The sequence below is a fragment of the Oenanthe melanoleuca genome, chromosome 1 (genome assembly GCF_029582105.1).
Source record: "Oenanthe melanoleuca isolate GR-GAL-2019-014 chromosome 1, OMel1.0, whole genome shotgun sequence".
NCBI lineage: Eukaryota > Metazoa > Chordata > Aves > Passeriformes > Muscicapidae > Oenanthe > Oenanthe melanoleuca.
In genome coordinates this window covers 81,346,061-81,372,456 of record NC_079333.1, presented here as the reverse complement: position 1 = coordinate 81,372,456, position 26,396 = coordinate 81,346,061, and the positions used below count along the sequence as shown (strand labels likewise).

The 26,396-nt window shown below is 41.2% G+C and overlaps 1 protein-coding gene across 1 annotated transcript in view; it reads left to right on the top strand.

Annotated features, from left to right (window-relative positions):
* Nucleotides 1–3,240, top strand: part of VWA3B (von Willebrand factor A domain containing 3B) — a 62,523-nt gene extending 59,283 nt beyond the window's left edge. The window contains 1 exon segment of the mRNA XM_056497236.1: nucleotides 1–3,240. Within this exon segment, the coding sequence (XP_056353211.1) occupies nucleotides 1–95 (95 nt within the window). The 3' untranslated portion in view covers nucleotides 96–3,240.
* Nucleotides 3,241–26,396: the final 23,156 nt, after the last annotated feature.

The window sequence follows — 26,396 nt, the reverse complement described above, 5'->3', positions numbered from 1 at the left end:
TTGTCTCCAGAATTGAAGTAAAGCAGAGAGGAAGAAATTCACTGTCTAGCAGTAAGGAAGAATTTAGAGGTAAAGGTGTAGCTCTGGAAAAGTAACTATTAGGAATTAAGCATTTGTGATGGGCTTTTAGCTATTCCCCACACAAGAAAGAGATTTGTGCATTTCTGGGTGTTAGCCAAGTTAGCTTTCCCATGTCCTATATGATGAAATTCTTTCACCTCCTTTAGAAACTGTTCTTGACACTTTCTCAGCATGTGTTTTCACAGCAACAGCAAGAAATTAATAAAGCAGATTTCAGCATATGCCACCTTAATTTTCCTAACAGTTGTTGTAGCAGTGAGGATACAGTAACACCAAACCTTAGTACCTGCTTGTAAGCAGAGTATATATTCCCAGTCCCTCTACTGCTTGTTCTTTGTTAGATTAAAGTAATGTTTATATTGTGGGTATTAAATTATTGCACCTGTAGCTCAATGCTTCAGAAGTTAAATTGCTTTTGTTGTATGAGCTGGCTCAGTTAAAGCTGACAGCAGTGCCTGTACTCGCTGTCACTCTGGAGCAGAGGCTGGGCTAGTGTAGACCTGCCATTACATGTCAGTCAGCTCTTCATTTACAAGATCCTACTGTCAGTGGAAAGATAACAGGGTTTTTGTCCATACTTGCTAGGTGTACCTCCTTGTACCATTTTAAATATTTTTTCAACAACCCCATTGTTTATTTATGTCCAGAAGCGATGGGTTATAAATTCATCTTGTTTTCAATCAACTTGATTTGGCTCATCTGAATGTTCCTTCTGTGTTCTCACTCATCCTTTAAAGATTGCCTGCAAATTCCATTTACGTTGCTTACAGTGGGTATTAGGGTGCCCATTATATAATGAGCATTTTAACAGTGGCCTGATCAGAATTATATGAAAGTAGAGGTGTTGGGCTTGTCCAGTGGCAAACCATGGTTTACAAAGGTAGGACTATGTCACTGGAAATGCTCAGTTATCCCAGACGCCTTCCTCTTGGACATTTTGAGATGCAGATGCTGAGGAAATGTGAATTAATCCTAATGTGATCAGCAAGTCCTGTAACTGATTCCCTGCAGCTTGGAGGAGAGATTACACGAGAGCAGTGGTTATCTATGTATTTTAATCCCACCTAGATTTAGCAAATAATCTCATAGTGTTCTAACAAGGCTTCAGTGTCATATGCAGGTCAAACATGCTGAAGAAAGTACCTTCTCCTCTTCTTATATGACAACATAAATATTGAATATGGGGTTTTTTTTCTAGAATTTATTTTCATTTACATGTCCCTCTGTGTTTTATCAGAAAGGGAAAAGTCAGACTTGATAAAGATGTTAAGTAACACTATATGGTCATCCTCACATGATTTCATTAGATATCTCTTTTTCCAATCCCTCTATGTGACTGTGTATTTATTCTCTTTGAGTGTAGGTAGTTGCTCCATTTTCATACTATGCAAATGTTTCGCAGCACTCTGTGTATATAATTTTGTAAGTTATATCAAATGTGCTACCTGACCTCTGATATACACATCTCTTTGAACTGTGTTAATGCTGGATTTCATTTTAAAGATGAAGAGAATAAAGAGAACAAATGTGCCTGGCATTGTTTTTTTCCTTCTGCTTAACTTCCAGTCAAGTATGAACTATAAGTTTACACTTACTGCTTGACAGTTTGATATGTGTTGAGCACTAGATCTGTGAGATTTCCCTGTGCAGGTTAACATTTTTCCTTAAAAGTTGTCATATTTGATTACACTGATGTAGCTGTTAAATAACATGGATGAGGAGTTGGAAAGCCCTGCCATTCTAATGAATTATTCAGTTAGTCTCTATGGACCACGTATTAAAAATATGAGGTATCTAACAATGGAGTTTCCATTCATGGAGTTTGCTGAAATAAGGCTGGATATTCAAGTCAGAAGCCTAAACTGCACAAGTGAAATAACCTGTTTTCCTCTTCAGACCCCTGTACCACTCTAAAGTCTCAAATATTGCCTTTTGTACGCTGGACATATCAATGCTCATCAGAGTGATCCCTTTCCATGTTTTCCTAGTAGTTCCTTTCATTACTTCCTTAATTTTGGATTGTTTATAACAAAGGCAGATTTTAAAAAATAGTCTGCATCTCAGAGAAATGTTTTGAATAGCTGTAATATTAACAACATTTGTAGATAGGTTTCTTTTACAGGAAAAAGTTAATGCTTATTTTTTTAGATTTCTAAAAGCAGTCTGTTAAACTGGATTTGTCTGAAAGGTGCATATTCCTCCTACATATTATTTTCCTTGTCATATCAAATACCTAGGTAATTTGGATATCTTTTAACTTCTGAAAAAGATCAATAGTCCTGATCTGTTTGATTGAAGTAAAGGCATTTTCTTCATATATATATTTATATTTAATAATCTGACTGGGCTATGTTTTGTAACTATTTGATGTGTTAATCAATACTTCTGCCTACGTTTTTGCTGACTGCATGTGTACATTCATTGATTATATGAGGAAGTAGGTTCTCCTAAACTTGAATGAGCATTGCCAGATACCAAGATGGATTTTTGTGCTCCCCAGGTTAATGTGGATTCAGCTACATGGCTCTTATATAGGTGATTGATGGAGCCTTATATTCCCATAAAGCCTCATGTTTCCACAGAGCTGTGGGCTTTATATGTATTAAGGGAATTTGGACTGTTTGTGGTTTGATTTATCCTCAGCTAAAATATTTCTGATTGTTAAGAGGAATCAACAGCCCATTCCTGTTGGACCCTCTTGTGGAAACAGCATAAACAGAAGTGAATAAACATTAAGTAATTGTGTTAGTTATTTAGCATATATTAGCTTCATTGTTGTGTTGAAGTGAATTCTCCTTTATTTCTTCCAGAACTGCTATATTTGAAACATTATTATTTTGACATGTTTGCTTGCCTCTTTTAATGTGTTAGTTAGCTCTGTGTGTTTATAAGAGAGTGAATGAAAGCCTGGCAAATTCCTGCTGACTGTTGGCTAATGATTCTTTGGCATAGTAACTCAAATGATATTATTTGATGTAGCAAAACCATTGATACTTAACCCTGTCCTTGGTTATTGCAATAATTGTTTTTGTAGGTGCAATAAAATAATGTATCTCTTTCTGTAGAAAAATTCTTCTGCCTGTCTTTCTAGTTTTCTCTCTGAGAAATGTCTATGTTTGTAATACCTAATGTTTATTAGTGTAATAATGTAATGCCTAATGTTTATTCCACATAATTTGTAATTATGTAATGCCTAATGTTTATTCCACATAACTTCCTTATCAATTTTCTAAAATGTAAAAATCAGAAGAAAATTGAAATACAGGTATGATACACAGTAATACACTGCATTGCCTGATGCATTAGCAAATAATAGCTATCAGAGCAAAAATCTTCATTTTCATTTATAATGAGATGTGACTTGAAGCAATTATGCAGATAATTACTGTAACTGCCAATATGGGGTAGTTGGGAGACCTTTGAAAATGAACATTTTCTATCCTTTTCTGTGGCAAATGTAGTTTGTCTGAATTGGGTTCAAGAGTGTAGCAGCTGTGGCACCTGGCATTCTAGTGGATTGGCTGGATTTCCTGCAGTAGGATTTCCCATTTTTAGCACCCACTCATTTTCCAGTCTGATTTTCCATCTAGTTCATTCAGCATTTGGAGAAGGCTATCATAATAAAGCAGTGTTCCCATCTGTTGGTCATGGCTTGTTTAATGAGCAGTTGATGTCAATTCAGCTATGCTTGCATCTGTTCCTTACTGCAGCTGTGTGTGGCTAAGGGCTCCCCAACAGTGGCCAGATTTAGCTTTTGTTTGTCTCTTGATACCATGGTACAGCTTGGCCAGAAACAGTCTGTCTTCTCTCAGGGTTGTCTGCTCATGGATAGAGGAAAGTGTGCTAAACTCTCCATCTCTTTCCCCATAAAGAATGAAACGTGGAGACAGGCAAGGGAAAAAAAGAGCAGTTCATTGGTTTAGGAGTTGTGTTTGGGGGTATCTGAGGGCAGAGATGGAGGACAGTTCAGTCTAGATCCTGAGAGCAAGACCAGAATGGGTTTTTTCAGCATCTTAGGAAGAAACACAGAGAGCCTGTGCACTAGCTGAAGACAATAAACAGGTTGTGAACTATGTGTGATAGGGAACAGTCATTTAACAGTGCAGCTTTCACTTTACTCAGGGAAGCAGTAGTCTGGCAATGCTTTTGTACTGCAGGCAGACAAGACACAGTCAAGAAATATCCTGACCCTTGCACATGTGAACTCTAGATTTCTGTCTCTTAGGGTGCTGAAGAAGAATCAGAATGTTACTTTTGTGTATGTAAGTGCTGATGGTGCACATTTATTAGGCAATTTTCAAAGGCACACTTTTGATTTTTAAACTGCAGCTTCAGAGTTTCAGTGGTAGCTGTGGATGACAATCACTCCTAAAACTAATCATACTCAAATCTCATACTCTGTATGTATTCAATCAGTGCTGTTGGTTCCCCAGCCTGTACATCATATACTTATCCTTCTTTATTCTTCCAATTCCTTCCACAGTATTTTTTTCTACTACACAAGTGGTTTTTATATGATCATTGAAAACCAAAGTTTGAAGCAAAATAGATTATATGCTTTTGTTTACTATGTTTTTTCCTATTTTATTCTCTTTTTCCTCCAGCTTCTGGTCTTTTGTCATTCATTATGATTGTCATCATTTTGTGCTAGGAGGATGCCTAGTGGTCTCATTTGATATGACTAAGAAGTGGCTTTTCAGTGACCCTTCAGAGAAGGGTCAGACAAAGCTCCACATAGCCTATGCCTGATCCCAGCAGCTCCTGGAAGATGATTCCTGAGAAACAGTAAGAGAAGTGAATAAACACTTAAAAAATTCTCAAGCTTGACTCTGCAATTTCAAGGTAGATGTATGTATTTATCTTTACACCTGAAGTAAAGTGGTGTTGAAAAGATACATTTAACCAAATAGAAATAGATGAAAAATTAAAGTATATACATATATACATTGGTACATATACAGGGGTACATTTATATTGGATGAATTCCAGGTTTTTGTTAGCCAATTTGATGACAGATCCTTATTGTGTTCCAGATGCATGACACATTTATAACTAGGTCTGACTACTAGGATATTACTCTGCTTTGATGTAGGAATATCTCTGGTCACATATTTTCCTTTATTACCTCCTCTACACTTTGATTCTTCTATTTTAAATGCCTTTATCAGATGAAGAATATTCTTTGATTGATACTACATTCTACATTATGTTCTGAGCGAATTAGCAAATACTAAATATTGCTGCATGATTAAACAAAGAGTAATAGAGACAAAAATGAGAATAGCATTTTACCATCATTTAAGAGACAGTATATATAAAAAAATATTTCTATAGTCAATGGAGGCAGAGTCTTTGAGTATATATTTACGTATCTCTTGAGTGCTTCCTTTAGGCATCTTTCAATTGCCTGCTCTAGGTAGCTAGTTCAGATGTACACTTGGCCAGGAAAACCTTACACAGTGACTGTGCAGGTATTTCCCACAAGAACACTGGTTTCACTGGAGATCAGTTTTGGGAAAATATTGAGGTTTTGATACCTGCTTTTGTCTCAGTGTGGAGAAAAAAAAACAACAACCAACGGACATTTTTATTTGGTAAAAGAGAAATACAGAGTTTGTGCAGCCAAAATGACCATGAAGCCAGGATAGATCAGTGGGGATGTGAGAGAGTGTGGAAATTTTTTGCCTGGCCTAATTTAGGGAAGACTCAAATCCAGGAGAAATTGAAATGGTCTGTCCTGGAAGCTTCAGTTTGCATAGGTCTTATCACCTTCTGTTCTTTCCTTCGTCATGTCCTAGAGTTTGCTCTTGGAGAATGGAGCTGGCACACACATGGAGTCCCTGGTTACAGGCAGTCACTGAGGGTCTTTTCTATACAGTGAAGAGATACCACTATACTACAGCTTTCAGGAAATTTTAGGACAGGGCATTAGAAAGAAATACTTTACTGTGGATATGAACATTTCATTTTGTGAAGGAAATGGCACGACCAATGGATGGAAAAGCCCCATACCTGATGGTAGAGGAGATATTTAAATGAAAATTTTGATATTTGTTTTATCCCCAAGAATGGCTTTCAGTCACACAGACTTTGAAATCCACTTGCTTATATTTTTTTGAGGAAGATGTGTCTCAAATTAATCTAGCATTGACATGATCATCTCACCTATGTCTCTTATGATTACTGAGTGTTTGAGGCTGAGCAGGGCAATTCCAATAACATGAAGAAAATGGAGTGGGGGCCAGTTTTGTATGTCAATACTGTTAAATATGTACAGATGAATTATATGCCATCTCACAGTGACAAAGACTCGAATCCTGTTTCAAAAAATGGCTGAAGAAACTTACCTTAGTATTACATTGGGTGTAATACAAACTGTGAGAAATACAAACAGGAATGTTAACTAAGCACAGGATTGAAATGGTCAGTGCAGTTAGTATGAATGGCTAATTCTTCTGCACAAAGAGTGGCCATCAGTCACTGTTGGTTATTTAAACAATTTATGTTTAAAACCTGATGTATTATAGAAATATAGATGGTGATGGTTGAGTTCCCTTTTCAGTTGTTTTTAAGGATCCATTGCACAGTTATGTTCTGGATGTGTTCTTGACCTCAAGAAGCACCTGTCATGGGATAACATTTATTAATTTTCCCTACTGTGGCCACAGGACTTCCCTGCCTGAGTTTGGTTAAATGTTTTGTTGCATTGCTTTTTAGTAAGCTTGGAAATTGTTAGGGTGTTCTTTTCATTCAAACATTCCTGTTGGTCCATTTGCATAAACTAAGCTCTGTCCTGAGTTGCACACCCTAGTGGAGATGTATGTGAGGTTATGTTTTCATATGCTTGTGTCTGTCCTCCATCTCTTTTAGAAAGACAAGTAGTATTATCATGGTCTGCCAACTAAATGAATTTTCCATTTGAATTTACCAGATAGCTGAGCCTGACCAGGAGGGCCTAATTTCAGATTCTGTCAAGGGAGCATAATCAGACCATAAAAAATCCAGGTTGGTGCATCATCACACTGCCTCACACAAAGTTGGCAGAGGTAGGGGTTTGGGTTGTCAAGGCTATGCTCAGACTACTTATTTCTGTTCTTTTCCAGCTACTAAGATAGGCACTTTTCCCACTTGCTAAAGAAACAGCCTACACAGCAAAAACAACTAAACAAAAGGCCCAAAACAAACAAATAGAAAAGAATATTCACCTGCATATGTATTCATCATTCTGGACCAAGCCTTGGACCCAGGGGCTGGGACTCAGCCCCTGGAATTCAGGTCTGCAGGAAAGGAACAGGGACAGAACACCTGTTAACTGTCCTGTTGGTACCAGCTGTTAGAAAGGCAGGAAGCAGAAAAGTAAGACTGAATTCCTTTAGAAAGTCATCAGTAACCTCCTAGTCAGTTGTGAAAATGGGAAATCAGATCAATATCTTATCTGAGAAAAAGAGAAGCTTAATGGAAGTTTGTATAACAGACCTTGACTCAATCTGCACAGGTATGCAATGGACCGTTTCTTCCAGGGCTGTTTCTTTGCTTGCATAGGGCTTGGCTGCTGCATAAATACAGCAACGCTGTGATAGAGCACATAGCTCCTCTTAATCACACATCCCCATGGCCCTGAGTGCTCCAGGGCCAACTGTAACCCTCTGTTGTTGATAAAATGAGAGTATTGGCATCAAACCTGAGGTTTTCCTCCAGCTGGGAGGTGCTTCTTCTGGGAGAGGAGAGTGCTCAGCAGAAAAGGATGTAGGTATATGCTGAATGCCCTTGAAATCCAAGCAGTTAGTGATCTCAGTCCTCCCCACAGTGGCTCTGGAGCCAGGCCAAGAGCATTAAGCAAGTGCTGTGCCTGCCCAAGCTATGAGACAAGTTTTGCTGATGCAGCTTTGCTGGTTCTGCACAGACACACCTCAACCTGGCTCGGTGGTACGCAGGTTCCAATTTAACAGGAAACATACTGAGAGCAAAACTGTGTGAGGGAGGGTTTCAACACTTCGTAAACTCAGTCTTCTATTTACAGGGCTGTAAGAAAAGGTCAGAAGCAAACAAATACAAACACATCTGTGGCCTAAACTGAACACCAGCTCTTTTTGCCCAGTTCTTCCACTCCAAAAGCTATTAAGGTTGAGGTCTCAGCACTGGCAGTGTCATCCCTTCCTGTGAAAGTTGCCCCATGTTTTGTTCCTTAGCAGGTTTAGAAGAGGTAATTGTCCATCTCCAATGGTACTCCCTGCTCCACAGCATCCAAGCAGCTGCCTCTCTGCTATTCTCCCACATGATCTTTAGTTGCTTGTGGGTTTTGAGGAGAGGATGTTGGGAAATTTGTGACACAGGCTTTGACATGCAGTGACAGTTACCTGCATGCACTGATCTTGAGCTCAGATTTGTGACCATAAGCTGAGTTTTTGCTACATCAGACAGTAATGAGGACAATGGAGATCCCTGCACAACTCACCTTTGTTTTATTTTGTATGTATGTAGATTTTTTTTTGCAAACACCTCTGTCAGTCCCCTGAGTCAACCAGAAGCCACCTGACAGCGACTACTGCAGCAGTAATGACTACTGATCAGCCCAGACAAGAAGCAGCCTGCACTGTTTTAAGATCCACTCTACGATACTGGTACTACACAGTTGCTTGTAGGCTCAGAGTTAAAATAGAGCTTGTGTGCTTGTGCCTGAAACCAGAATCTAGGACAGAAGCAAGTAATAAATATTTGGGGATGATGACTCTTCAAGCCCAGCATTCTCCCCAGATGGATCACTGACATGACACATTCCTTGAAGTGTCCTGTTAGCCGCAGCCTGAAGGCACAGCCGGTGCTGCAGCGCTGCTGCCTCTCCTGTGCTCCGGGCGCTGCTGGAGCTGCTGCAGGCTCTGCCTCTTCTCTCTGCCTCTTCTGCCTCTTCTCCCCTTGGAGCACTGCTCTCCCTGCTGCCTGGGGCGTGTGTGACCATGCAGGGAACATGACAGGAGGTCCTGGGCTGAGATGGTCTCCTTACATGCCAGAAATTCATAGTATCACCGTCTGCCCATGCTCTTTCTAATACAACATGCTGTGAATCTACTCACTTTTCACAGATGAAATGGAAACCAAAATCTTTAACCAAGAAATGTGTGAGGCAAGTAAATTCAGGCAATACAGTGAATACAGATGGCAAATATAGAAGAATTGTTTTTTGTTTTCTTTCTTCTATGCTTCATGTTTTCAACCTTCTCTGCCTGTCTGCAGAGCCTCATTTTGTTCTGAAAGTATTTTCATTCATACTGTGTTGGTCTACCACCCACAGATGCTGCCTGTTTATTCTCTTCTGCTGTTTTCATTGATCCAACGTGAAAGTCACCTTGAACTGAAAGAACTTTGCCCTTGCTAGGTGTGCAAAGTATTAAAAAATATAAATACAAGCATAAAAAATACAAGGACTAAGCAAGTTTTTGTAAGGATTGTTGTTACAGGAGGTCATGGATACTGAATCTGAGTTTTCCCTAAAAAGACAAGATGCTTTTGGATTTAATAGCTCATAGAATGGTGGCAGACACCAAGGCAGGGTGTGTTATATGTGTTATACCTTTCATTATTTATCTTGGTCCTTTTCTTCCTGAACTGAAGCATATTTTGCCATTTACTGACCATTTTTTTTACTTACACATTAATGGCAAAGAGGTAATTTGCCTGTGGATAAATTGTAAGAAGTATAGCACCAGAGAAAATTTCTTCCACAAGAAAATTCTTGCCAGGATTTACCATCAATCTTTATTTTATGCAGCTGCTTTAGAGAGGAAGGAAACTCAGACCTTTCCTTGACAAACAAGAGGCAGCACTTCAGCCTAATAGCTTTCTATTGAGTGTCTAAGTATCTTTTACACATGAATTTAAAAATATGTTTCCAGATAATTACATTGTGAGTGTGCCTGCAGGGCTGGCAGCTGAGTGTTGGCCTGTTTGTTCCCTTAATTAAATATATGGCTAAATGCATTCAGCCACGTTAGTTCTGGCTGGGATGAGCAATGCTGTGCTTGCTGATCCCTTCAGTTCTGCCAGCCCTTGTGGTCATAGAGCAGCTACACTCTCTCACTGTGTGTTTTCAGCCTGAGCACAAAAGCTACACAGATTTCCTTCATGTGCTAAAGGACAAAAATTACTTTTCTTTGCCTCTTCTTTCTCGTTTTCTTACTGTGGAACCTTTAGCTTAATTCTGGCTGTAAGAGCAACAGGAGATTGCAGGTTTTAACTCCATAGAGAAATGGGTTACACTGGAAAGGGGGATGTTCAGGGGATGTGCTTTATAATTGGCACAGAACAGCAAAGCCCAAACATTTTCCATGGTTGGTGGGAATTTTGGGAATCCTTTCTCTCATAAATGTGTGACATTTTGTGCAGGGTGTCTGATCCACCAAGAGGGACTTTCCTAGTGACAAACTGGCAGCTGACAAATAGCTTGTGGTTGTTTTTTCTCCCTTTTCCAAGCCTACCCACTTTGTGTTGCTTTAAGAGATCAATACAATCAAATGACCAGTCTGACCAGTTTTGACCATTACCTATAAAATTGGGCTGCAAAGCCTTGAAGTTCACAGCATGCCAAAGCACTGAACAAAAAATTCCTCACCTCCCACCAGTGACTAAAACTTTTGTTCCTGCATAAATGTGACCTTGTGTGTATGTGGTTTGCAGGTGCTTTGCAGTGGTAAAAACTTTTTAGCTTCAAAGAAGTCAGGGAGAAGCTGAGAGGACAAGGCCACTCCTGCACAGAAACCAGCAAAGACAGATCTCAGAATATTTTTTCAGCGGCTCTGGCAAAGTAGGTAATAATAAAGTTTTATTATACATTGTGTCTACATGCACATCTCTTGCTGTTTGGCTTCTTTTTTTTTTTTCTTGAATGAAGCTATAAACACTCCTGCAAGGGCTTTGGACTTCTTACAAGCTGTGTAATGCTGAGCTCAGTGGCACTGCCCTTTTGACCTTCCCAGCAGTGGCCCCAGATAAGTGTGAGGGCTTGTTGTTACAGGAACTCTGGACACCAATATATGTGACTTCAGTTAATTCCCCATAATACTTACCTGGTAGTTACAACTGTACAATACTTTAAAAATGTGTCTAATTTGTCATGTTCGTGGGGTTTTATGAACTAAAATGTACACAGATATGTACAAAAATAAAGGTAGCCAAGTCTGTGGTAAGACCACACTTGACAATTTTCATCTGAGAGCTGAAATCTAAATGCAAGCACTTAGTGTCAGTCCAGGACACAGATTTGGCATCTAAGTGAATGAAAAGGGAGGAAAGTCCCATAATTCAGGATTTTAGATGTGATACTCATGAATGCTGTAGCCACAAATAGGCTTCCTGAGGAACTCTAAATAAGTAAAGGAATTTTAAAAATCTCTCTATATGTTCTTTCTCTTCAGACCCATGGAATTGAAACAAACAGGATGAAGTCCAGCTGCCCGAACATCAGTCCAGAGCTATCTGAGATGTCTAACGTTCAGGCTGGCATGTATGACATAAGACTTATTAAGGATTCATTTTGTATGGCTGCTAGATGCTGGGGGAAATAATCCACAGCAACTAAAATAGCACTGAGCCCTGTCAGTAAAGTCATTCCCTCTGGTGAGTACTGCAGGAGAGGCTTAGGTTTGTCCATTTATATCCATTACCATTTATATCTGTCTAATTATGTCAAGAGTGGAAGAAATTGTTTTGACATTAGGAAACTGCAGAAAACAAAGGCAAATCTAGTGATACTGAGGCATGCTACAAAAAAAACCAACATAAAACCAAAAAACAAAAAAAACCCACCTAATTGAAAACATTTTCTGAGCTGCTATTCAGAAAGTCATCAAAAGAATAATTATCCAATCTGCAAGCTACATTGAAAAATCATTCAAGTCTACTAATTATGAATGACATAAAAACAGAGGGACAGTCTCTTCTGCCAGCTAACAAATGACAGAATGAGAGGAAATTGCATCTAACTGTGCCAGGAGAGGTTCAGATTAGATATCAGGAAAAACTTCTTCACTGAAAGGATTGTGAAGCACTGAAACAGGCTGCCCAGGTGAAGTCACCATCCCTGGAGGTATTTAAAAGATGTGTAGATGGGACACTTGGGGACATGGTTTGGTGGTGCCAGGTTAATAGCTGGACTCAATGATCTTAGAGGTCTTTTTCAACCTAAATAATTTTAGAATTCTATGATTTTAAGAGGGGTTTGTTTGCAATTTTTTTTTTTCCCTTTACTTTGCTCTTGAGGTAAGGTCATGGACAGGTTCCCTAGTGCCATTTACACCAAGAGACTTCCCAGCATCTGATTTTTTTCTTGTTGTGAATTGTATTAAACAGGACATATTCCACAGAGTTAACTCAAGTTTTCCTTTAGGCTAACACCCTCTACTGTTCACTCCTGCATATTATCCATAAACAAAACAGCCACAATTAAAGTGACTACCAACTTTGGCATGGTACAGCAATTTCTAGAGTATTGTCCTAATTTTAGTTTTGTTATTCTTTGAAATGAGTGCAGCAGTGACTTAGTCACCCACCCTCCTTACATCCTTCAGAAAAAGAAACATGCTGCAATGTCCCTTTCCAATAGTTTTGATGTAGTATACATCTTTATGATTTATTTTTGAAAATAACTGTGATTCCTTCAGTGCCAAGAACAGCCTGATCACAATTTAATGTTGTATGCTGGGGCTTTACTTTAGCAGAAGGTTCTGAAGTTAACTTCTCTCATTTTTTATGCTGTATTTTTGACATAGTTATGAAAGCAGGGCTCCTGCCCTGCTTTAATCTCTGGTCCACAGAAAGCCCTAGAAAGATATTTAACAGTGCCAGATAAATGAAGATTCAGCAGAACACAGCACTCTACTGAAATATTGAACTTTCTGTCACATTTTCAAATGCTTGCTATTTATGACCACTGTAACATGAGTATTAGTGAGACAGATCTCACATCTTGAGCTTTGTATACAGCAGATGGAAATAAAGGGTGTTGCCTAAAAAAACTCCAAGGCAAATCATAGAATCATAGAATGGCTTGGGTTAAAAGGGACCTTACAGATCACCTAGTTCCAACCCCTAAAATGAAGTGGATAGGGTTTTTTCTTCTCCTCTTTCCTCAGCTGTTGAGGTAAGTCACTGCTATCTGCTAAGAGGCATTTGACTACTCAAACTGCTGTTGAAACCAGGATCAGAACGATGAGGGTCAGAACAAGGACACTTGGAGCTGCAACTCCCAGTAGCCTCTTATACACATTTTTTAGTTCTTTGATTTCTTTAGTTCTAAGTTTACAGTTTGACACAGTGCTTACAGACAGCAGTCAGAGATCTACCACTCATCATTTCTCTTCTTTATCTCAGAACAGTCCATCACAGAGCCTGTGCAGGCTGTTATTAGATGCAAGTAGAGGTATTTCTCATTTCATGAAAGAGACTTCTTTAATTTGTGGTTACCAATATTTGGCTGCAGACTGTCAACTGGGTTTCCTCAGACTCATTAGTGAGGCCCAGCAATGCCAGTGATTGCCATCATATAGCACAATGGGAAAGGCTTTTAAGCCTTAATTTATATTTCATGTAAGTGTCTCTCTTTCCATTAGCTTGCTGCTAATGGACCACCATTATGTGACTGGAAATGTCAATTCATTCTGTTTGGAGGATCTAGGCTGTCTCCCTATCAGTGCCTCAGGCCTGACTAGCATTTTACTGAAATTCCCCTAGAGACAGCAGGATAGTTTAATTTTCATTAAGAGATAGGATTGTCCTGAGAAGCAGCATAACAAAATAAGTGTTCTTGTGTATACTTATTATCCAAAGCTAGGGAATGTTCACCTGGGGAACATTAACAAGGCAGCATTTGTAAACGTGTTTGCTTAAATGGAGGAGAATGAAAATTCACAGGAGGATTGCACAGCTCCCTGATTGTCTGTAGTGCTTCTGCACAGCTCATGGAGCCTGCGTCTTCAGGCAGTTTGGCTCACAGAGGGAGCTCACAGCTAGGCTTGCAGTCAGCAGGAATTTCCACACCTCTCCTAGGCCAGGAGCAGTGTCCCTGCTGACAGGTGACCATGTGCTCCCCATCCCTCGGGGCTCTCTTCTGACAGAGAACAGGCTGGGGCACAGGGAAACACTGTGTGACAAAGCTGGGACTCTAGGTGGGAAGGCTCCTTGCATGTCCATGCCCTGGGCTGCTCTTGTGTAAATACCTCCAATTCCTGTGGGAGAACAACCAGAGTTAGAGGGTCACCGTTCATGCTTTGGATAGTTCAGCCTGTAATGGCTTGCACTGTGATCTTGCTTGGAAAAAATCACTGGCTTTAGGTGAATGCTCAGGCTTTTGTATATGTAACAAGGACCCAATCCTGTTACACCAAAACCTGTGGGATGCTTTCCATTGATTCCAAAGGGACACAGCTGCTACTTTGCATTCAGCATCTATTTTTAGTCAAGCCAGGTAAAAACCCATTAAATTTGGTTAAAAGAAGAGTACCAGACTCCTTGCCCCCTTTACTGTATCTCCCTCCAGTGGTGCAGAATAAGGTAAAATAAATAGAGCTCGTTCACTTAAAATTAGGACAATGTGAAGACTGCAGTGTAGAACACTAAACAGGTATGTGTGACCTTTTATGTATGTGTGACCTTTTATTTTTCAGGACATCCTTGGCTTTCGTGGGGCTAGTTTATGAAAGAAGCTTGGCTATGTTCAGTTTTCTAGTAGTCAGTTCCTCACAGGATCAGGCTGTTTAAAAACTCTGAAAAAACTCTGATGGACTTCACATGCCTCATTTGGTTGTTTCTATTCTTTGTTTCTATTTATTCTGTCTTTTAAATCTTTCTGTCTTGCATTTGCACATCATAACTTCACGGTTTTGTTCAGTGGAGCTCCAATTTTGCAGGTCCTCTGCAAATCATAACTCACATTGTTCAAATGAGAATGGCTTTCTAAGGCAGATATAATCAGTGTTTCTTTTGAAAACAAAACCAAATGAGCTTTTCTAAGGTTGGCAATTCAGTCCAATTATTTCACAGATCTTTGTTCATTTAATTCCTCTGAAGTGGAACAATCAGAAGAAAACAGGGCAGAGCTACAATGCAAACGGGAAATTATGATTTCTCAGGTTGAAGAAAATGAGATTTTATAACACATTTATTTATTTATTTATTAAGTATTATTCTTTTGTCATGCATCTCAGCAGTGCTTTATTGCAGAGCAGAGCAGAGCAGTCTTGAGGGAACTATCAGAATAATGTCAGTGCTCCTCAAAATGGAGCTGTGTAGACAAAGCCACAGGTACTGTAAATAAGCTCAACTCCATTGATTACCTGGGACCTATATTATCAGTTTAGAACAACTGAGAACTTGCAGTTTACTGCAGTGAAATGATGGTTTTTTCACTCCTTGGATAATATCATTATATTATCATAAAATATCTTGAGCTGGAAGGGATTCACAAGGATCACTGAAGTCCAGATGTGCTGGAACTCCAGATTTTCCTTTTCTAATTAATTATAATTACCAATCACAAACAATCATGGAGGTTTTGCTTAATTCTAGGCACCATGTCAGAAAATTAATCTTTAGTTTGCATATAAAACTGAAAAATACTTTGTTGAAATTAGACATGGTAATTCATGCTTGTGTTTTAAAGAGAAGTCTATCTAAGACCAATAACTTTAAGCCACTGAAATAAATCATCAGTAGTGCCCTGATGAACATAGTAATTTTGATGGATGATATCTTGCAGCTGTCAGCAGGTTGAACTTGTTGATGGTTCTCAGGCGACTGGCTTAATGATTGTACAGATGAAGCAAGAACTAAACTTGGAAAGAAAATTTCATGAAAATTATGACAATGTTGGAAAGAAGCAGTATTTGCTCCCTGAATAAGCATGTTTTAATTTATACCTAACAATTCAGAAAATGGAAAAGGAAAACAGAAATTTTTTAAATTGTCATCTTCAATTCCTTGGCAACTGTTTTTTCAGGTACTGTGAAGATGTATTACAACTTTAACACAGTCTTTTCTCTAGAATTTATTGCAGCAGCACCACTAAATGAATGCAACGACAGACTTTGGACAGTGATGCCATTCTGGACATGGACATTCATGTTTGTCGATTCAGCCTGATCCCCTTACTGTCTAGATCTGGAAGTCTCCACGGCTTTTTCCTGTGTTCCATTCACAGGCTTCCTTCACGTGGCAATCAGAACATAAGGGCAAGATGTATAGCCAGACCTTGCCTGAGGAGGAAGCCAGGACCTGTAAGGGGCACATATCTACACCAACACCTGGGGAAGAGCAACCAGAGCTTGAGCCTTTGGAGGGACAGCAGCAGCCTGGCACTTGGTGCACACCTGGTTGGTTAGCTGCAGCCCCAGTGCTTACAAAATGCTGCCTGGAGTACTCCTGAAGGATCAGCCCGGCAGGAACGGACATGACAAAGGATGCTCTTCAAATGTTTCTGCTTTTCTGCTTAGGGTTTCTATTCTGATCTTCAAAAACCTTGTTACTCTGAAGACTGGTGGGACAGCTATAGGAGGCAGACACCTGGAGTTTCTGATGGGGTTTTAAGAGTTTTAGCCATGGTCTTTTCCTCTCCTCAGTCCTTTTTTTGTGACGTGGTTCATCTTTCAGGCAAAATAACCCGAGCACTTAGAATGCCTTTCTAACATCCAGTTGTGGTCAATCTGGCTCAATTGACATGCAGCAAAGTGCAGCAGCCTTTCAGTGAGGAATGACATGGCTTATGCTGACATTTCCCAGCTGAAGAATCATTTTATGAATCATACACACTCTTTGTTTCCAGCTCTTCTGAAACCTGTGAAAAGTAGAATAAGAACTGAACAGGTGGAGTTCGGGGGAGTGTGAAAGCCTTGAGGGAGCTTCAGCAGAGGAAAATGAGGGTCAGCACCCTCAAAGAGGTCAGGAAGAGAGCGCTGAAGAAGAAATTTACCCTGGGTACCGCGAGGAGAAGCGCCTCTCACGATGGAGAGGGTGTCGGCCCAGAGCAGGGCTGAGAGCGGCTGTGGGCTGCCATTCCCCCGTGGCTCCCCTCGGGAGGACGCGCAGGAACAGAGCCAGAGCCCGGGACATCACTCCCCGACGGCTGCTGAGAGGGAGCAGCGAGCTGGCAGCAGCACGTCCCCGCCGCCTTCCCGAGCATCCGCGCCGCCCCCGGCCGCTCCGCCGGCGGCGGATGAAGGAGCCGCGGGCGGTGCGTCCGAGGGGAGGCGGCGGGAGCCGCTCTCCCAGCCGGCCCCGAGCTCTCCTCCCGAGCGCGGCCGGGAACAGCGCCGCGCCTCTCCGCCCCGCACGGGCTCTCCCGGCGGACCGGACCGGACCGGACCCGGCCGGCGGCTGATGCGCAGCAGCAGGCAGATGGCGGCAGCCGGACCCTGCCCGGCCCGGGGGCACTGGGGCCGCGGCCAGCAGGGCTGAGCGCCCGCTGGGCACGGCTCCTCCCCGCCGGGGGACAGCGGCTGCCGCGGGCACTGGGCCGTGCCTGAGGGACAGCGACTGCCACGGGCACCGGCCAGTGCCTGAGGGGCAGCGAGCACCGGGCCGTGCCTGAGGGACAGACAGCGGCTGCCGCGGGCACTGGGGAGTGCCTGAGGGACAGACAGCGACCGCCGCGGGCACCGGGCCGTGCCTGAGGGACAGCGACCGTCGCGAGAACCGGAGCGTGCCTGAGGGACAGACAGCAGCTGCTGCGGTCACCGGGGAGTGCCTGAGGGACAGACAGCGGCTGCCGCGGGCACCGGGCCGTGCCTGAGGGACAGACAGCGGCTGCCGGGCCGTGCCTGAGGGACAGACAGCGGCTGTTGCGGGAACCAGAGCGTGCGGCCGCCAGGGGCTGTGCATCCCCGCTCCGCCTGCGGCCCCGGACCGGCCCTGCCGTGTCCTGCCCTCCCCAACTTTCCTCGGCGTGGCACGAAATGTGCCGGGGCGCCGCCGAGCCCATTTGACGTCTTGATCCTCTCCGAGAACTTAACAGGATCGCAAAGCCCTTCGAGCGGCTTTTGCCGTGAGCCGGGCTTAGGCGCTGCGGCTGCGGCTGTAATCCGGCCGGGCCCCGCGGAGGGGCGGCTCGGCGGGCGCTGCCCTGCCCCGCCGGGCCCTGCCCTGCCCCGCCGCCCCCGCCGGGCCGCCCGGGCTGCGCTCCCGGCGCTCCGGAGCGTGTCAGGGCCGGCCAGGTGCAGCGCTGCCTCAGGGAGATCGCCCGGGCCCCGCATCCAGGCAGGCGGACCGACGGACGGAGCTCCGGAGTTCGGATGCTGCGGAGGGGAGCGTGGGCAGGTGAGTCTGAAGCAGTAACCCTCGCTGTCTGTCATGGCCGTGAGAGTGGCATCATGTCCTGCATCAGACTTCAATCTCAAGCCTTAATTCAAAAGCTTGATAAAACTTTGTTTATTTATTTAATTTTAAAGAAAAGTTTTAATTTGATTACTCGATGCAGAGATCTGTGAAAATGCAATTAATTAATTCAGGGCACAAATCTTTACACAAGTGGGGCTGAGGGGATTTATTGTACTCCTGTTGACTGATGCTTAATTTTACTAGCTTAATCAATGTGTCTCTTCACTTCTCCACTGTCTGGTGCCTTGGAGTAAGCATGAGACTGTCAAATCCTATATAAAAATTGCCAGCAAATACTACAAACAGTGAAAGGGAGTAATTTTCTGGTGATTCTGTTGCTTCCAGTAAATTGACCTCGGTTCTAGAAATATGGCATCTTTTGAAAAAGTCCTGTACTGTAATCCAGGCCATAGTCTGCCTTAGAATGTAGAATACGGTAATAACTATTGTCAGTGTCTTTCTTCAATGCAAGGTCCCCCCATTTGCCAAGAGGAAAAGTCTAACAAAGATAAGGAAAAATGACGTGAACATTACTTTAGGTCTCTGAAGAAATGATGTTAAATGTAAATGTTGGTACCTGTTGATCTACTTGTTTTAACTGTATTTTCTTTTCCAGATTTGTAGTTGCTACATTCAAAGCAAATGGTTTAATGATTGTTGTATTTAAAATATGTAATTTTTATTTTTACACCTGAGTAAAACTACATCTGTAATTTCAGGTGTTGCATATTTTGAAATAGCATAACTGTGTGTCTTCAGTCAGCACAGTCTTTGGTTTTTTCCCTCTGTTTATTTTTCATGTTGTTTTCTTGGAGTATGCATGCTAAAACCATCTGATTAGAAAAAATACATGTTGCAAATGAAAATGGGACTGCCAGGATGTTGAATCAGCAAGGGTAATCATGGTAAACAAGTAGTGAATGACTTGAAGGAAGAGCACATCAGCGTTGAAAAATTATACATCGTCCTTCTATATCAGCATGTCTCAGCTTTGCCTTCTGTGTTTCCCAGCCTTTGTCATCCAATTTGCACCCAAGCTCAGTCATTTAGGTTCAGCACGTTGTCCTACAGCCTTCTCCAATGCTGCCATCTCATTTCATTAGCATCTCTTAAATCCTCTTCCTCGTTACCACTTGTGAAACGTGACACGATTTGCCTCTCGTGTTTCCCCAGCCAAATGGGATTGCTCAGAAAGTGGGCAGGGAGTGAATTTGAATGGGATCAGTCACACGTATGCACGTGCACGCATGCAAACACACACATTTATTTTATAGGCACACACTCAGGACTGTAAACCTGCTGTGTTCATGCTGCATTCGTGCCCCTGCTGTGTTTGCTTTTAAGAGTTAACTGTGTGAATGCACTGACAGGAGACATTGGCAGAACTGGTGAACTTTAGAGCGGCAGAAGCCTTGCTCTGAGCTTATTTGCTGTTAGAAACATGGATACCTGCACCGTGCTAACCCATACTGGCTACAGAATGATGTCACTTGATTGTCCAGTCAGCTGTCATTTTTAATTTGCTGTGTTTTAATTTACTTTGTTAAATTCAATATCCACAGCAAGTTTCTCCTGAAAAGTTTCCAATCTAAAAAAGAATTCATCTTCAGAAAATGGTCTGCAGAAAACTTCAGTAAATCTTAGAAAATGGAACTATATTGCGAATAGTTCATAGTTACAGAAGGGAAACTCAGTCCAAATAATTCAATTTATTTAAATGATTATTTTGGTACTACAGGGTACCAGAGACTCAACCATCAAATAGATCAAAGGTAATCATGTGCATGTCATTCTAAAACTAAAAATTATACATACATGAATAATGCAGTGCTTTGTGAAGCGCATGCACATCCAAAGTACCTGTGAAAGGTAGAGTATTTGACATCCTTGGTTGGTACTGAGGCTATAGGCTATGCATATAAATTATGTGCATTCTCAGGAGATGTCAGTGCTTATTGGCTGTAGAAAATGCAATATGATGTTGCAGACAGTAATTTGGAAAAGTGTTCTTTTAAAAGAGGTCCTAGAATTTAAGAATTGTTGATTTAAACTGTAATGAATTGATGGGGGTAAGTTGGTACTGCTGATTGGTTTTTTTTTTACTCCCTGAGCTTGATCTAATAGCCTTCATACAAAGCTGATTTCCATGAGTGTGCCTGAGTCCAATCTGCAGGTGAATTTACAAACCTCCAAAGCATTGAAGAAAAGGTTGTGCCTTATCTTCAAATCATGTCGTTGTTTAAAAGTTCAGTGTCCAGTCTTTGATTTGTTGCCATTGGTGGTTGAATCATTGGAGCTGCAGCCTGTCACATTGCACACACGGGAGATACATAAAGCACAGCTGAGCTACAACTATTAGCAAGTGATATAACAAGGATCATGTAGGTGGAGGTCAAATCCCAGAATAAATCCCAAAGATTTATCAGGGTTGAACCTGAGAGGCTGTGTGAGGATTTGGAGCATGTCTTAACTAAAATGATGTAAGTGATCCTATGCAGCTTATCACTGCTTTCATAGCAATAAATAAAATGTTGTAAGCTTCAAGACCAACAATATTTTAACAACTGCACAAACACATAGGATGCATTATGAAATCATATGCAAAGTCATCTTTTTCTCCTTGAAAAGGAGAAAAATATTTCACCTTGAAAAGCTCTTTTTTTAATTCTGCCATATTTTCTTTCTGTAGTCTTTTTACTCGAAACAAATAAGCTTTAAGAATACTAAGTGATGGTATAAATAGCTTGATCTGTCATTATTACTTGATATATTTACTTTGTATCAGGTGTATTAATTATTGGCTGATAAGCAATTTTGAATTAAGTTAGGTTGGTTTAGCATATTCTGCTCCTGAAGGGAACTGCTAGGGTAGCCCAGACATGAACTCTCAGTGCTCTTGAGGGGGAGACTAAAGTAATTCAAAGATCCTTCACAGATATTTGACAGGCTGCATAGCTCAATTTGATGCCCTAGCAGATAGCTGTCAACTTCCTGAATTTGTTATAATTTGTAATAGTAAAGTGTGTGCCTGTGTGTTGGGATTTTTTTTCCTGCTGAGAAGTTGCAAAATTGTCTGAAACCCAGGCCACAAAACTGCTCAGAGGTCTTGACTGTGTTCAGATTGCAGTGGGTGCTGAAAGTAGATTGTACTGATGCCATAGGTGTTCTCAGAGTACTGAAAACCCATGAGAAAGTTATTGGTATCCCATAATCTACTGGTAGTGGGCTCTGAAAAAGGAGGAAAACTGGTTTTGTCTTGCTTAATTTGAAGCAGACTTGAAAGGTTTCTAAGTTTTGAGGTGTAGCTGCTCAGCACAATGCAATTTGCTGTAAACAGGTGAATCAACTTGGGAAAGAGGAGAGTTATGGCCATGGGTTGGGTGCCACTCCTTTTGGCCTGGAGTTAGAAGCCCAGTTATTCTCAGCATCCCAGTTTAGTTTCAGTAATTTCACATCTGTAGCTTCCTTCTTAGTGCCTTATTCTTGCTTAGCTACATTTCTGCATTCCTATTTCAGGAAATCCACTTGGTGGCAGAGCCCTTAAAATTTAGATACTGCAGTATTCGTAGCTCTAGTTCTAGGTCTTTAATGATGTAGTTCTAGAGAGGTAAATAGAACCTGATTTTCAGAATTAGGAAATACTTATGTGAATCTGAAATTTTCATATGTTACTTGAACTCATACTTGTTGTCAAACAACTGTCTGTATTGTTAAAAATACTTCTTTTATACCAGACAGTGCCTTAAAAATAGTTTGACACAAAACCTCAGTTGCTATTGAATTCAAAATGAAGAGGATAAAAGAGTTGGACCATTTGCATTTCAAGTAGAGAGTGTTATTGCTAATGTATGTAATTTGTTAAATTTTTAGTAGGATAATACATCTGTCTCATTTAGCTGTAGTTTCAGTCTCAGTGATTTAGGCACTGAAAAGCAATGTTCTTGAGTGTGGAATTATTAATCTCTTTCAGGTAAGTACATTGGTAGCAAGGAAGAAAATACTAGGTGAGAAAGCATGTTAAAATACTGCTTAAGGCATTGGTAGAGATGCCAGTCTTTCAAGAGCTAGGAGGGATTCAAGTTTTATTTTGGTGGGTGACTACATTGAGGCTCAGAGGACTGTGTCTGTCTGTCTGTCCATTTGTTTCTCTTGTTAAATCACTTATGAGCTAAATACCTGTTCTAAGTGCCTAACATGGATTTACCAGCCTTGTCAGCATTTAGGTAATCACGTTTTACCCTCAGTGTAATGATTAGCTTTAAATATTCAGAGCAAAGAGCGTAGTTCCCAGGTCGGAGATGTTATTTATAAAGGGCAGGTACCAGTGTGGGATGGGTGCAGCTGGCAGGGGCTGTGGGCCCAGATATGAGCAGCAGCCAGGGCTGCCTGTGCTGGACACAGCCAGCTCCAGCCAGCTCCAGCTCATCCCCTGCGGCTTTTTTTTCAGGGAAAAAGCACTTGAGAAAAAGTAGGATGCCACTAGGGCAGTGTGTGGGACTGAGGGGTTAAAAAAAGGGTGAAAACTATCTCTGCAGAAAGCAAGGTCAGAGAAGAAGGAGCAGAGGTGGTATTGTGGGCACTGGAGCAGGATTCCCCTGCAGCTCTTGGAAGGGACCACGATGGAACAGACATCCACTGTGGGTGTCCATGCTTCTGTGGAGCCAGGATTTCCTGAAGCAGACTGTAGCCAGTGAAGAGGAGCCTGTGCAGCAACAGGTTCTCCTGACAAGAGCTGTGTCCATGGAGAGCTCACACGAGCAGGTTTATCCTGCAGGACTGCAGCCTATGGAGTGGATCCACACTGGAGCTGTTTGTGAAGGACTGCAGCCTGCAGTAAGGCTGGATCAGAGGCACAGTGTGAGGAGGAAGGAATAGCAAAGAGGAAACTTTATGGACTAACTGCAGCTGTTTCCCATTTCCCAGCCCCTGTGCTTCTGGGTGAGGTAGAGGAGTTGGGAATGTAGGGGTAAAGTTGAATCTGGGGAAAAATGAGGAGGAGACTGTTTTGTCTTTATTTCTTACCATCCAGCTCTTATTTTAATTTGCACTAAATTGGGTTTTCCAGTTTGAGCCCATTTTGCCTGTGGTGACAATTGGTCTCCCAATGTCCTTTTTCTTCCTGTTTTTTCTCTTGACCCATGATGAGCTTTCTCATCTTACTTTCTCCCACTGGGCTGCTGAGGAGGGGAAGTGCAATAGCAGCTGGCTGGGCCTCTCGCAGCCAGCCAAGCCCAACCCACCATTTGTAAGGACGATGGTTTTGAAAATGAAGCTGAGCTCTACTCACTTCTTAAAACTGCCTTGTGAGAGCCAGTGTTTAGTGTCAGTTTTGGCATTGCAGGTTCCAGATGTTTGGAGCCATCTCTCTCTGTGGCCCTGCAGAAGGTGTTTGTGGAGCCTCATGGCTCTTCAGGACTTTCCTGCTGGCTGACTCCTGTTAAGCTGCTCCTCAGCTGGTTACTTGCCATATTTTGGATCTAATGTTGAAATGCCAATCTCCTCCCTAGACTACTAAAAACATTTATAATTAGAGTTCTTAGAGGCCTGGAAATAATTATTCTTCATCAGATAGCTAGTAATTTGTCAGAACATTATGGGCTTTATGCTGTGCCGAAGCAACATGGTTACCTTGCTGTTTATTTCTATCAGTCCTGTGTTCATCTCTCTCTTCCACAGCTGGGCATATGTAACACACTTTCATCCACTCTTCCTCCCTCCTTCAAAATATATATTAATATATATTATTGCTTAATAGTAGAGTTGTATTTCTGTGATTTTTTCCCCCTCCTTTCTTCCAGTACAGTGCAGAATAAGAGCTCAGACTACACTGTATATTGAACACAAAATTTACAGCTGAAATAATTGTAAGGGATCTGAAATGAGCAGAAAATTTAGCTACATATTTTTATTTATAACTTTTTAGTCTTCACCTTTCTAGGGTGAGCAAGCCCCATTTTCTTCTCTCTCCCTTTTCCATATCTTTAATCATTCTTGCCATGCTGTTACCTTTCTGCTGATATTCTGCTTTATCTTTCTATTTAAGAGAAGGACTTAGAGTGTTCCAGATAAGTTAGCACTGTTATTTCATGGAGCAGTTTTAGTGTTTTTTGTGTCATTAACATGTTCCATGTATACATTGTCAGTTGTTGTGTCAGCAAGCCTGCCCTGCAGTGAGGACACTGTTTCGCTGAGCTGTACCTGTGTCTTAAGTTCATAAATTGGTTTGGGTTGGAAGGGATGCTCAAAGCATCATTCAACCTGGCCTTGAACACTTGCAGGGATGTGGCATCCACAGCTTCTCTGGGCAACCTGGTCCAGTGTTTCAGCACCATCATCGTGAAGAATTTCTTCCTAGTATTTAATCCAAAACTATCCTTTCAGGTTCCCTTTCTGAGAGCATATGGTTCAACTGGAAACATGTAGGGCAGTAGTTTTCATGCTTTTCACCTGTATTCATGGGTTTCCATTTGCCCATGTTGCACATCACTTATCAGATTGAGAAATTGCTGTAGTTGATGTTGGCCACCCTGAGGTTCCCTGCACTCCTTTTGTTTCTCTTGCCTATACCATTTTTTGCTGTCCTGAGATCTTACTGTATCACCACTTCTTTCCATCAGCATAATTAACAACAGCTTTTCCTACAGAGCCCTGAGGAATACTGTTATTAAACTTCTGCAGTGGTGAAAGTGACTATTTAGTCCTGTTCTTGCTTTCTGTCTTCTCAGTTTTTTAATCCAAAATAGTGTTTAGCTTCTTTAGTGGCATAGCTTTTTAACGTCTAAATAGTTTCCTGCATTCAGTGCTCCACTGGAACACTCAAGCATTTCAGGAGGTTTGGAATATCTAATTTTAGTATCTATTAAAATTGTTTAATTCCAGATTAGTAATATCCAGTTTCAGCCACTTCAGTTTTAAGTTTAAAGAAGTACTGTACTTAGTGCTTTTTAACCAAAATTTCAGGAGCTGATGCACAAATGCATCTGAAAATCCACGTGCCATACCTACAGCATTTGAAACATAGAGAGTGATTGTTCACTAATTCCAGTTTCAGAAACAATGAGTCTTCTCAGTGAGGGAATCCATGGTGTTGGTAGCAAATTATCTATATCATCCCAAGACTTCAGAAGGGTTTTATTATCTCATGCTTTTATTGTTTTAACAGTTTTGTTTTTTTAACAGAGTTGCTTACTTAGTTGGAGATTCTAACCAGGTGACACTTGTTTTTAAGAACTGCTGTAGGTAGGCATCAATCCGATTGTGAATCATCAGAACTGATAAGGGTAACTGTTAAATGTCAGAACTAGTAAAAAACTTAACTCAGTATTAAATTTGTTCTGAAAGTACATCTTTAGAAAAAAGGTTAATGCTTTGTTACTTATCTTATGAATAATTCTTCCTATCATCAAGCTTTTAAAACTCTGAGTTATGTTTTTAACATAAATTATCTACACTTTAGAAGTTAATTCTTCTGAGTGAACATTCCAATCTGAGAGTGGGTTGAAAGAATTTAATTTTTTTTATGTCAGTGTGTAGTAAAAATGTCCATCTTCTCCCCAGTAAAACTTCTGTTCATCAGCATGAAAAAGGCTCAGTTTAAGGTGAGACACAGTTAGACATTAACTGGTTTGCCCTGAAGCAAAATTAGTACTGAGGAATACTAATAAAAATTTTTAATATTAAGTGATGTCCAAGGCTGTTTCTAGAGGAATTTTACAATTTCTGGATTTTAAAAAACCCCCAGCACTTTAAAATATATTAAATAATTTAAAATGTTGTATCATATTTTCTTTGCATGTATGGGAATTGAGTGGGGGATAAGTCAGGTGTCTGGTTTTTAAGAAAGTGGGTGCATAATATTCTAATCATGGATAGTGAGCTTTGTTTCAGGAATAATTCGGGTCACAAAGTTAGTTTCTGAAAGATCTGTATTTCATTTGGTGTTGAAGGTGGATCTTGTG